Raw genomic sequence first — 13,907 nt, 5'->3', positions numbered from 1 at the left:
AAAACTCCTGGATTTGAACAGAGGAAAACTTCTTGACATTGGTCATGGCAATAATTTTTTGTGGGTTTGATACTAAAAGCACAGAAAACAAAATCCAATATAAATAATTGTGACTTTCGAAACATTAGAATGTTCTGTATAGTAAAGGAAACAACTTAACAAAATGAAAGGGAATTTATGGAATGGGAGAAAATATTGGTAAACCTATATCAGATAAAAGGTAAATATGCCATATGTGTGTATACACACTTATATATAAACTCATATATATTGTATATATAGTTAATGTAAAAATTAATAGAGAACTCAATAGACATTTTCCAAAGATATATAAATGGGCAATAGGTACATGAAAAAACACTCAACATAACCAATTATAATTGAAATGAAAATAAAAACTGCAATCAGATATCACCTTGCATCTGTTGGATGTTGTGAACTCTTGTTGGGAATATAATTCTCTAAATCCAATAAGGAAAAGACTATGGCAGTTGTTCAAAAAATTAAAAATAGAACCACCATATGATCTATCAATCCTACTTCTCATTATGTTTCCAAGTAAATAAAAACATGGTAACAAAGAGCTATCTGCACTCCCATGTTTACTGCAGCATTAGTCACAATAGCCAAAATATGGGGGAAAATATATTGATCAACAGATAAATGGATAAAAAATGTGAGATGTAAATACAGAGATAGATGACAGAATATTTATTATTCAGCCATGAGAAAGAAGGAAGTCCTGCTGTTTGCAACATTTGGATGGAACTTGAAGGCATTATGTTAAATGTTGTAAGTCAGAGAATGAAATACAAATACTGTGTGATATCACCTATGCACAGGATCTAAAAAAGCCAAACTTGTAAAGAACCTAGAGTACAATGGTAGTTAGCAGGGGCTTGGAGTGGGAGTAATAGAGAACAGTTGTTCAAAGCAAAGTAATTTCCACTTGGAGGAAAAATAAATTCTGAAGATCTAACTCACAGCATTGTGATTATAGTTGTAAGTTATGTATTATACACTTGAAAGTTGTTAAGAGAGTAGAAGATCTTATTCTCACCTCAAAATATGGTCACATAATCATAATTATATGATATGATGGAGGTGTTAAGTAAAGCTACATTGTTAATCATTTTGCAATCTAGATGTTATCAAATCGACATGTACTTTAAGCTCATACATGTTACACTATGTTGATTATAGTTTAAAATATTGTACAGTGTACTTGAAAGGTGGTATGAAAATAAAACTTTAATGTTTTCAACAACAACAATAAAAATAACAAAATAGTAATTATGTGAATTGTAGGATATGTTAATAACTGACCTTAATGTGGTAAATACTTTGTAATATATACCATCACATTGAACATCTTAAACTTACGCAATATTATAAGTAAATTATACCTCAGTGAAACTGGAGAACAATTTTTAAATAAAAGTATTGGGGAAAATTGGAAAAAATAAATGTAACATTAAACTAACTTAGATTACACATGAAGAACAAAAGAAAGTGTATAAATAGTAATCTAATTAAGAATGATCAAGGTAATGATGTGAAGGATATGATCTCAATATTAGTTTGAACCATAGTACTGAGTACTATTTGTCTTTGACAAATCAGTTAAACTAGGAGTTTCAAAATCTGTGTCAGTGAAAGACTAAAAAATAATATTTGAAAACTTTTCTTAAACTTCAAAAGATAAAAAATATAATTTACAATATATGAAAATGTATTTTTAGAATGAAAAAGCTGCTTAAAAACAAAGTCATATACTTCCACACCAAAAAATATATTAGTGATGTTGAAATGTGTGATCATTGATAATATTGGTTAAGATTTTAATGCAAATTGGTTAAGATTAAAAATAAAAGTTTATTTTAAAAATGCAAGGACAAAAAAAACCCCAGAAAAGCACTTCTTTAGTTCTCTTAATTATGTTCCTTGTTATAGTCTCAGAGGAGTTTGTCAATAGAAAACTTTCATCCACTCACTTAGGGGACATAGCCAAACCAGGGGTGATATCACTCTTCTATTCCTCTCTGTACACTTAACCTGGACACAACAGCATTAGCCCTGCTGGATGAGGCTAGTAACATCATCTGATGTTGAGTTGAAGGAAACAAGTATACAGAAGTGCAAGAGCAAAAGGGTAATGATTGTTCTTGACTTTTTCTTCTGCTTCGGACACACTCTATTAGTTGTTAAAAGTATTGTCTTTTTTTAACCTATCTATTTTTAAGGAGAAAAGACAAAGTGCTTTTTATTTTGAATCTCTTTATAGAATATGTATTTACTACAGTATACTAGGAAGTGGGTTTTGTTTTTAAATTATTTGTAGAGAAAATAATACATATTCTCCCTATATTAGTAATGGGTATATTTGTTTTTCTGATACTGAAATTTTACAGAGGGAGAGTTATTAATTTAATTTTAAATAGAGATGATATCTGAGGGTTAAAAATGCCATGAATAAATATTTCAATCATATTTATGTTTTCCTAATGACCTTTCACTCAAATTGTCTACTATGGCGGAAAGATGGTAACCCCTGGAAATGGGATTCAGAGTCACAGCCCATGGGTTCAACTCCTTAAGACAGGCATTCTCATACAGTTTAGTTGGAAGGTCTAAGCACATATCCTGAGAACCTGACTTTTTAAAACATTTAGTGGAGAAAATAAGGTGGATAGGTAGGCCCACAGGCTCTTGGGAAAGGTCATACCTAGTAAAGCATTAGAACAATTCCTCGGATGTTGTCAGCTTCAAATAAATGTTGAATATTATCCACCACCACCACCAAGAAATTCTCAATTTAGGGAATATCCATGAGGATGCAGGTTTAATCCCTGGCCTCGGATCCGACATTGCTGTGGCTGCTATGTAGCCCTGCAGCTGCAGCTCTGATTTTACCCCTAGTCTGGGAAATTCTGTATGCCACAGATGTGGTCACAAAAAGAATAAAAACAAATCTCTTGATTTAATATTCTTTACATGAAACAAAGAATTAGATTAGAAAAGAGTCAAATTGAACAGAGTTGTCAGTTGTCATACTGACAATGTTCCCTTATTTGTCTCCTCTTTTGGGTGAGATCAAATGCCTCATTTACCAAAGTGCAGCAGAGATTTGTCCAGTGCCCACCAAGTGCCCTCCAGCTCTTTTTCCATTAACCAGTAAACAACTTCAAGGTCTTCTCATGTCTTGGTTAATTCTCTGGTCCTTACTTCATTTTAACCACAAATATAGACTTGGTCAACACATGAGTTCTGAAATTTATAGAACTGATTTTCACCTTTGCACAAAGCCAAATTCCATCTGTTAGTGAGAGTAGAATTTGATAGAAGTTATATTTTTGAATGCAATACACCCTAAATTTTTTGGACATTTGTATTAAGAAATCAAAATCTTTTCAATGTTATCTGCTTTAGCACTCTGGAACCTAGAACAGTTAATAAGTTGAATTTCATAATTAAACTTTGGTTTTAGTCAAAAATGTGTTTGAAGCCTTGACATTATTCCTGAAATATTCCTGCATCATAACCAGTTCTAAAAATCTTTCAGGAAAAGAGTCTTCCTCCTTGTTGGCAACAGCTTTTGAAATCTAAGGTTTTACATAGCACAAATCAAGTAGTTGAAAAGGTTTACTATTTGTAAAAGAAAATATAGAAGATATTACTGATTCTCTAGGAAATGTCAGATATATTTTTCATCTATTTCCATTTATTTTGTAGCTATTTTAAAATTATACTTTAAATCACATTTGTATATTTTTCCCTGAATAGATTGACTGAATTTCCTTAAATCTAATCAAGTTTAATTTGTCTTTGAATCATCTTCAGTGTCTAAATCAGAGGCTGACTGTAAGCAGCAAGGTAGAGGAGGAAACAGCTAATTAGAGTCAGAAATATCACTGTCCTTCAGTTTCCCCTCTTTTACCTCAGTCTCCATGAATAATTAATTAATATGTATATTAAAGCAGATAACACTTGGGAAGAAAACAACCAAAGCCTCATCTGATAAATGGCAATGATCCTCTAAATCCTATTTCTTGGTTCCTGAGATTTACAGCAAATTGTAGAAGCTTTAAGAAAATGAATATCAACTTAAAAAACACGAACTAGAAAAACAATAGATTTCTACATAAAACTCTGATTAAACATGATTAAAATAAGAAATATGTTATATATTTATCCATCTTTGCATTTATATATATTTATTTAAAATTTGTATACTTTTATATGAGACAACTGTATGTGTGTACACACATATTATAAGTGCTTGTATAATACATATGTCTGTGTGCATATATATATACATAAAATGCATTCACATGTAAGGTGTCCAAGAGTAGAGAAATTACCAAATTAATTAAAGGTATACTGAATATGGCAAATTGATGTAATATATCTTATCAGTCAAAAATAGTAACAACCATTTCTTAAACACATTCGGCACAATTATTGCTGTAGTTAACTCTTTAAACTAGAAGTATACATTATTTGTTTATTCATCTGTAACTGTAATATTCTAAGAACTTTCATTATTTTACCTAATTTAACACTAACCATACCTGAGATAAAACATTATTTTTATCTTCTTTTTATGTAGCATGAACAGAGGAATAGTGGGTAGAGGATAAACTGGTCTCATAGCAGCAGTCCAGCCTCAGAGACAGGGCGTCTCACACATTGCACCTAGAATATGTAAGGAGTCATTGGTGAGGACAATATCTCTTCCCAGAGATCGTGCAGCTCAGTTCACAAAACCACAGTGCCTTACAGTATCACCAAATCTTATAAGCAAAATGGGTTCAAAAGTTTTTTATAGATTTTCCTTGTTTTATATTTCAGTTACTTTTAATTTATTTATTTATTTATTTATTTATTTATTTATTTATTTTTTAGCCGCCCTGTGGCATATGGTGTTTCCTGGCCAGGAATTAGATCCAAGCTCCTCGGACTGCTGCAAGGCCAGATTCTTAACACACTGTGCCAGCCAAGGGGTTTAAAGTGCTTAACTTGTGTCCCAGTACTCCCAAGACCACACAGATCCCCTTGCACCATAGTGGGAATTTCTAAGGTACTTTTTAAATCTTTCATATATGCAATAGAACCCAAAGAATTTTTAAGATCCCAGTTGGATTCTTAGACAAGAGACAGTGAAATTCCAAGTTCCATAACAAAAATTCTATAAGAGTGTGATACCCTTTGAATTTTTAAAAATTTTTATTATTTTTATTCACATATTATGTTGTACCTTATGTTTTTGAAATAGTGTATCTGAGATATTTTGATTTAATGGCAAAGAGAGTTGCTGCATCCTTCTTACTTCTTGCCTGCTATAGGGAAGAATTATGCCTATAATATGTTATCACATTGTATGTGCTTGAAATCAAGCAGAAAATTTCTTTAGTCTAGCACTTTTTCTTTATAAAATAAATTAAATTTTTAAAAATATAATGAAATTAAATTAAATTTAGTACCTTATTATTTATGTAACTATTTTTTATTTTTAAAATTTTATTGAAGTATAGCTTCAAAATTAAATTTACAATGTAATAATTTCTGCTGTAAAACAAAGTGATTCAGTTGTACATATACACATATCTATTATCTTTCATATTATTTTCTGTTAAAGATTATTACAGAAAATTCAACTTTTATGTTTGCATAGGCCCACAACTATGCAAATTTCTATTTTTCTCCATGAAGGACATTATATCATCAGATAATCTCATGACCTCCAACTGTGGTGACCCCACTATAAGTTACTAATTCTTTTTAACCACATTGTGATGTATTAGTTTTCAGGTAATTAATTTGTAGACTTATAGGTAATTTAAAATCTCCATATATACAAGACCATGGGATTTTCTCTTGTTAACATAATTGGTCTGGTACAGAGACACACAGACATACATACCCACAGACACCCATTCTCAGTAAACATTCATTTCAGTGTGTAGCTTCCTATGAGTGATCCATTAACTTCAAAGCTCTCCTTGGTGATTGATTTAGGTAAAACCTCATGGAGGATACCACATGGATGACCAACCATACTGAAAGTACAGATTTTGTCCTGATAGGAATCTTCAGTCAATCAAAACACCCTGCTCTCCTTTGTGTGGTTATTTTTGTCATTTTCCTAATGGCCTTGTCTGGAAATATCATCCTGATTCTTCTGATACACTCTGATACCCACCTCCACACCCCCATGTACTTTTTCATCAGCCAGTTGTCTCTCATGGACATGATGTACATTTCTGTTACTGTGCCCAAGATGCTCATGGACCAGGTCATGGGTGTGGATAAGATCTCACTCCCTGAATGTGGTATGCAGATGTTCCTCTATGTGACTCTAGCAGGTTCAGAGTTTTTCCTTCTAGCCTCCATGGCCTATGACCGCTATGTAGCCATTTGTCATCCTCTTCATTACCCTGTCCTCATGAACCACAGGGTGTGTCTCCTCCTGGCATTTGGCTGCTGGTTTCTGGGCTCAGTGGATGGATTCTTGTTTACTCCCATCACCATGACCTTCCCCTTCTGCAGATCCCGGGAAATCCATCATTTCTTCTGTGAGGTCCCTGCTGTATTGAAGCTCTCCTGCTCAGACACCTCCCTCTATGAGATTTTCATGTACCTGTGCTGTGTTCTCATGCTTCTCATTCCTGTGATAATCATTTCTGTGTCTTACTACTTTATCCTCCTCACCATCCATAAGATGAACTCAGCAGAGGGCCGGAAAAAGGCCTTTGCCACTTGTTCTTCCCATATGACTGTGGTAATTCTCTTTTATGGGGCTGCCATTTACACTTACATGCTTCCCAGCTTTTACCACACCCCTGAGAAGGACATGATGGTATCTGTCTTTTATACAATACTCACTCCTGTGCTAAACCCTTTAATCTACAGTCTAAGGAATAAGGATGTTATGGGGGCTTTGAAGAAAACGTTGAATGTGGGAGTGGTCTGTCAAGAAACTATAAAGTAAGAGATGGGTGTTAAAGATCCAGTATCCAGTATCCAGTGTCATTGGCCATCTGTATATCTTCCTTGGAGAAATGTATATTCAGGTCTTTTCCCCATTTTTCAATTAGTTTGTTGGCTTTTTTGAATCTTCTGAACATTTTGGAATGTAGTTTTTTTGGATATAGATCTGCATGCGATGTTTATATATTTTGGAAATTATTTCTTTTTTTTTCTTTTTGTCTTTTTTCCACTTCTTGGGCCACTCCCATGGCATATGAAGGTTCCCGGGCTAGGGGTCTAATTAGAGCTGTAGCTGCTGGCCCGAGCCAGAGCCAGAGCAACGTGGGATCCGAGCTACATCTGTGACCTGCACCACAACTCACGGCAACACCGGATCGTTAACCCACTGAGCAAGGGCATGGATCAAACCCTCAGCCTCATGGTTCCTAGTCGGATTTGTTAACCACTGTGCCATGACGGGAACTCCTCTTGTTGCTTGTTTTGTTTGCAAATATTTTCACCCATTTTGTGGGTTGTCTTTTTTATGGTTTACTTTACTGTGCTAAAGCTTTTAAATTTAATTAGATCCTATTGTTTATTTTTTATTTTTTATTTTTTTGTCTTTTTGCCATTTCTTGGGCTGCTGCCATGGCATGTGGAGGTTTCCAGGCTAGGGGTCTAATCAGAGCTGTAGCCGCAGGCCTGCACCAGAGCCACAGCAACGTGGGATCCTAGCCGCGTCTGTGACCTACACCCCAGCTCACGGCAACGCCGGATCCTTAACCCACTGAGCAAGGCTAGGGGTCTAACCCACAACCTCACGGTTCCTAGTCAGATTCATTAACCACTGTACCGCAACAGGAACTCCCTATTGTTTATTTTATTTTCATTACTCTAGGAGGTGAAGCCAAAACCCTATTGCTACAGTTTATGTCATAGACTGTTCTACCTCTGTTTTCTTCTAAGAATTTCATTGTACCCTGCCTTACATTTAAGTCTTTAATCAGTTTGGGGTTTATTTTTGTGTCTGGTGTTAGAAAATATTCTAATATCATTCCTTTACATGTAGCTGTCTAGTTTTCCCAGCACCACTTATTGAAATACCACAGTCTTTTTTCCATTGTATATTCTTGCTTCCTCTGCATTAGATTAATTGACCATAGGTGCATGGGTTTATCTCTAGACTTTACACTGTTCCATTGATCTATATTTCTGTTTTTGTGCCAGTATCATACTTTTTTTTTTCTTTTTTGGCTGCATCCATGACATTTGGAAGCTCCTGGATGAAGGGTCAAGTCTGAGCTGCAGCTGTGAGTCATGCCACAATGGCAGCAACACTGGGTCCTTAAACCAGTGTGCCAGTAGGGGATCAAAACCACATCTCTGCAGTGACCCAAGCTGCTGCAGTTGGATCCTTAGCCCACTGAGCCATAGTGTGAACTCCAGCACCATATTATTATGATTACTCTACCTTTGTAGTATAGCCTGAAATCAGGAAGCAATTCTTCCAGCCTCCATCTTGTTTTTTGTTTGTTTGTTTTTCTTCTCTAGATTTCTTTGGCTTTGGGGGATCTTTTGCGTTTCCATATAAATGTACAATATTTTTGTACTAGTTCTGTGGAAAAAGTAATTTAATAGGGATTTTATTGAATCTGTGGATTGCTTTGTGCAGTATAGTCATTTTGATGACATTTTTCTTCCAGTCCTATAACATGATATATCTTTCCAGCTGTTTGTCTCTCACTATTCTTTTCTTTTTCTTTTATTAAGGTCAAATGTGTGGCATTTGGAAGTTTCCAGGCTAGGGGTCAAATTGGAGCTGTAGCTGCTGGCCCACACCATAGAAGTAGCAACAAGGGATCCAAGCTACATCTGCAAACTACACTGCAGCTTGCATCAATGCTGGATCCTTAACCCACTGAGTGAGGCCAGGGTATGAACCCACACCTTCATGGATACTAGCTGGGTTCTTAACCCTCTGAGCCACAACAAGAACTCCTGTTTGTGTCTTTTTGATGTGATGGTAAATGGGATTTTTCCTTGGGATTCCAGTGATTTCTCAGTATTAATTTTGTATCCTGCATTTTTACCAAATTCATAGATGAGCTCTAGTAGTTTTCTGATAGCATCTTTAGGATTTTCTATGTATAGTAACACGTCATGTTCAAACAGTGACAGTTTTACTTCTTTTCCAGCTTGGATTCCTTTTGTTTCTTTTTCTTCTCTGATTGCCATAGCTAGGGAAACAAAAGCTGTGTTGAATACAAGTAATGAGCATGGACATCCTTTTCTTGTTCCTGATACAAGTAGAAATGCTTTCAGATTTGCACCACTGAGAATGATGTTAGCTGTGAGTTTGTCATATATAGTTTTCATTATGTTGAGGTAGGTTTTCTCTATACCCACTTTCTGGAAACTTTTTATTAGAAATGGGTGTTGAATTTTGTCAACAGGTTTTTCTGCTTCTATTGAGATTATCATATGGTTGTTATTCTTCAGTTTGTTAATATGGTGTATCACAGTGATTGATCTGCAGATACTAAAAATCCTTGCATCCTCATGATATATCCTACTTGATAATGATGTATAATCCTTTCAATGTATTGTTGGATTCATTTTACTAGTATTTTTTTTTTGAGAATTTGTGCATCCATGTTCATCAGATATTGGCCTATGATTTTCTTTTCTTTCAGGTTTTTGGCTGGTTTTGGTATCAAGGTGAGAGTGGACTCACAGAATGAGCTTGGGAGTGTTCCTTCCTCTGCAATTTTTTTTGGAAGAGCTTCAAAAGAATAAGTGTGAGCTCATGTAAATCTTTGGTAAAATTAGCCTGTGAAGCCATCTGGCCCTAGACTTTTATTTTTTGGAAGTTTGTCCATTCAAATTTTCTATTTCTTCCTGGTTCAGTCTTAGAAGATTGTACCTTTCTAAGAATTTGTCCATTTCTTCTGAGCTGTCCATTTTATTGGCATACAGTTTCCTGTGGTAGTCTCTTAGGATCCTATGTATTTCTATGGTATCAGTTGTAACTTCTTCATTTCTAATTACAGCGTCCTGAGCACTCTTTTTTGTTGTTGTTTCCTTGAAGAGTCTGGCTAAAGGTTTATAAATTTTGCTTATCCTTTAAAAGAATAATATCCATTTCTTTTATTTCTATTCTAATCTTTATGGTTTCTTTCCTTTTACTAACTTTGTTTTTTGTTTGTTCTTCTTTCTCTCATTGCTTCAGGTGTAAGGTTAATTTGTTTGTTTGAGATTTTTCTTGTTTCTCAGGTAAGATTGTATTCCTATAAACTTCCCTCTTAGAACTGCTTTTACTATATCCCATAGGTTTTGGGTTGTTGTGTTTTCATTGTATTTTGTCCCTAAGTGTGTGTGTGTGTGTGTGTGTGTGTGTGTATTTCCACTTTGATTTATTCAGTGATCTATTGGTTGTATAATAGTGTATTGTTTAGAATCCATGTGTTTGTGTTTTTTACAATATTTTCTTGTAATTGATTTCTAATCTCATAGCATTGTTGCTGGAAAAGATGCTTCATATGATTTAAATTATCTTAAATTTACTGAGGTTTGATTTGTGGCTCAGCATGTGATCTGTCTTGGTGAATGTTTCATGTCCACTTGAGAAGAAAATGTATTCTGCTGCTTTCATATCGGATGCTCTATAAATATCAATTAAGTCCATCTACTCTAATGTGTCATTTAAGATCTGTATTTCCTTATTGATTTTCCATCTGGGTGAGCATGTTGTAAGCAGGGTGTTAAAAATCCCCCATTCTTATTGTGTTAATGTGCATTTCTCCCTTTATATTCTGTTCTGTGACAGTGATTTCCACCACTCAATCTTCCAGGTCACTTATTCATTCTTTGGTTATTTTTTCTATAAATTTGTCCTAGTGTATTTTTCATTTCAGTACTGTATTGTTCATTTCTGTTTGTTCTTTATATCTTCTAGCTCTTTAAAAAAAAAAACATTTATTGTATCTTCTTTTCTGTGCCTTCATTATTTTCTGAGATCTTGTGTCATTTTTACTATCATTACTCTGAATTCTTTTCCAGATAGACTGCCTGTCTCTTCTTCATTTAGCTGTTCTTGTGGGGTTTTATCTTGATCCTTCTTCTGAAATATATTTCTCTGTCATCTCATTTTGTCTAACTTTTTTGGTGGTCTCCTTCATGTAGAATTCAGGATTGTATTTCCTCTTGCTTCTTGTGTCCAATCCCTGGAGGGTGAGTTTAGTGTAGGGGCTTGTGAAGACTTCCTAATGGGAGGGACTGGTGCCTACCCACTGAAGGAGGAAGCTGGGTCTTGTGCCAGGGATGTATTTATGCTCTGAGCTCAGTTACAACTTTTGGCAGCCTGTGTGCTGATGGGTGAGGATGTGTTCCTATCCTGCTGGTTGTATGGCTTGAGGTGTACTAGCACTGGAATCTGCAGTCTGTTCCATGGGTTCAGGTCTTGGTGACAACGTGGAGACTTCCATGAGAACTCACATCAGTCAATGTTCCCTGGGGCCCCCAACACTGGTATACCTACCCCTTCTGTGAGCCACAGCTGACCATCCAAAACTGATAGGTAGGTCTGGCCCAGGATCCTATGAAATTACAGGATTGTGCTATGTCCCAGTTCATGTGAATCCTTCTGTGCACCCTCTATGAGCGGAATATCTGTTTTCTCCTGTGGTGACTGGAGCCTGTACTGGGTATTAACTGGGGGCTTTTCTTTGCTCTCTGTCTGTCACTTGTCTGTCAGGGCCAGGTTTTCTCCCTAATTGTTGGAATACAGGGCCACAGATCTGTTTCTAAGCTGTTTTTCTTATCTGCAGTGCAAGGTAAGTGGGCTTGGAGCACTCTAACTAGGGGAGGATCCACTGTGTATTCCTCCACTTGAGATGTTGCCCTTTGAATATTCTCTCTTGTGTCATTTTTCACCCATTACACAGGCTCATAAAGTACACTGTTTTCAGCACTGTCCTAGGTCATACCTCAATTATGGGAATGATGGAAATTCGCCCTGGTGTTTCTCAGGCATTGTTTTCACAAGACCACCAGTGTAAATCCACTGAAGTCCAGTTCTAGGAGTGAAGTAGTTGTGCACACAGACTCACTGTAGGAGCCAGCAAGGCAGCACAGACTCTGGCCTGGTCTGGCCTGGCCAACAAAGTCCACAATTGTAAAAGCCAGACAAATCTCAGCCATTGGAATACTCATTGTCTGCCAGTACTGAGTTTACAAAGCTGGAAGCAGATGTGTAAATCTGAAATCATACAGCTACAAGGAAAGATTTCAGCTCTTATTCCTTAGTCACACATCCTCTGGGGCTCAACTATGGTTTCATCTCCACCTCTGTGTGTGGGAAACCTATAGGAATCTGCTCCCTAGGTAGCTGAAACACAAAGGAAGGTGCAGGTGTGGCAGCCAGGGTACATAATAAGCCCACTCTGGCTGGAAGGAGTCTGGGCCAAGGCCAGGAGTGCAAATCAGTCCAGGAGGAAGGGAGCACAGTGGCAGTCAGGGTATGGTCACCCACTCAGGTGGGAGCCACCCTCAACCTATGGAGTCAGAGGGCAGTGTGTGGGGAAAGAGGGTGTAATGACAACCCACCCATCATACACCACTCAAAGATGGCACTTGGACTATATGGCAGCCTGAGCTGCTTCCAGGAACATTTCCCAATGTGTTATTCCACTCTTCCATTCCCTCAGACCATCTCAATATTGCCATCATAAGTCCTCTCCCCAGTTCTTCTCTCCAAACCCCATAGCCCAGCATCAAGCCCCATCCACACCAGCAGACATGTTTCTCAGGCTGGGGTGCATAGGGTGGTGGCACAGGCCACATTTGTAGGTCTCACTCTTTCCTGACTGGTACAGACCATTTATTTTGCTTTCCTCAGAGTCTCTAAAGCTCCTTTTCTGTCCCAGCTATCTCCTGCCAGTGGAGGAGTTTCCCTGGGTGCAGGAACATCTCTCCTTCAGCTCCCTTCCAGGGGTGGAGGTCCCATTCACCTTCCTCTCTTTTTTCTTTTGTCCTACCTGGTTCTGTGGAGAACTTTCTTGTCCTTTCAGATAGTTCATGTCTTCTGATAGTGTTCAGTAGATATTTTGTGTTAATTTTTTTCATTTGTGGGTGTATTGCTGATGTATTTGTGGGAAGACATGTGCTCCATGTCCTTCTAGTCTGCCATTTTGGAAACACCCCCCATTGCATTGTTCTTTAGTAATTCTTAAGCTCTCATTATCCAATTACAAGTTTGTATCTTTGATTCCATAGTTTGTTGTCTACCTGACCTGTTTCATCTTATACATTCCTTAATTTAATTCCTTGTTATTTATGTTGTTCCTTTTCCAAAAGTGAGATTTCAACATATGCATCTATTTTCCTGAGTTGTACAGATTTTCATGGTGTCAGTCATTTTCTTTTTGGTTTGTCATTTATTATTTTGTTAGGAAGGCCTCGTCCATCCTAATACTATAAATATTATTTTATATATTTTTTTAAGATTTAAAAAAGTTACATACAGATCTTTTATCTGCATGGACTATTTTAATATATTGTGATATAGACTTATTTGATTTTATTTTATGTCACTGTTCCTCAGGGTCTTTATTTTTTAAGTGATTTTTATTTTTTCCATTATAGCTGGTTTACAATGTTCTGTCAGTTTTCTACTATACAACAAGGTGACCCAAGGTGTACATGTATACATTCCTTTTTTCTCTCATTGCCCTCCATCATGCTCCATCATAAGTGACTAGATATAGTTCCTAGTGCTATACAGCAGGATCTCATTGCTTATCTATTCCAAAGGCAATGGTTTTCATCTATCAACACCAAATTCCCTGTCCATCCCATTCCCTCTCCCTCTCCCTTGGTAACCATAAGTCTGTTCTGCAAGTCCATGATTTTCTTTTCTGTGGAAAGGCTCCTTTGTGCCA

The 13,907-nt window shown here is 36.4% G+C and overlaps 1 protein-coding gene across 2 annotated transcripts; it reads left to right on the top strand.

Annotated features, from left to right (window-relative positions):
- The first annotated feature begins 1,886 nt into the window (after positions 1–1,886).
- On the top strand, positions 1,887–6,991 carry LOC125124140 (olfactory receptor 2T4-like). 2 transcript variants are annotated; one of them, XM_047774296.1, is made up of 2 exons: positions 1,887–1,925; positions 6,035–6,991. In XM_047774296.1, exons 1-2 carry the CDS (start codon positions 1,887–1,889, stop codon positions 6,989–6,991), a joined length of 996 nt encoding a protein of 331 aa, XP_047630252.1. The 2 variants fall into 2 exon arrangements, with proteins under 2 accessions (XP_047630252.1, XP_047630251.1); XM_047774295.1 differs by lacking the exon at positions 1,887–1,925 and having other exon boundaries at positions 6,029–6,991.
- The last annotated feature ends 6,916 nt before the right edge of the window (positions 6,992–13,907 follow it).

Source organism: Phacochoerus africanus, chromosome 4, assembly GCF_016906955.1.
Source record: "Phacochoerus africanus isolate WHEZ1 chromosome 4, ROS_Pafr_v1, whole genome shotgun sequence".
Classification (NCBI taxonomy): Eukaryota; Metazoa; Chordata; class Mammalia; order Artiodactyla; family Suidae; genus Phacochoerus; species Phacochoerus africanus.
The sequence above is the reverse complement of the archived record's forward strand: the minus strand, read 5'-3'. Positions and strand labels throughout refer to the sequence as shown.

Bases quoted from the DNA above. Each gene is read 5' to 3' on its own strand.
- LOC125124140 (XM_047774296.1), top strand. From the start codon at position 1,887: ATGCAAGGACAAAAAAAACCCCAGAAAAGCACTTCTTTA. The intron at 1,926-6,034 runs GTTCTCTTAATT...AACCTCATGGAG, and splicing joins CCCAGAAAAGCACTTCTTTA to GATACCACATGGATGACCAA.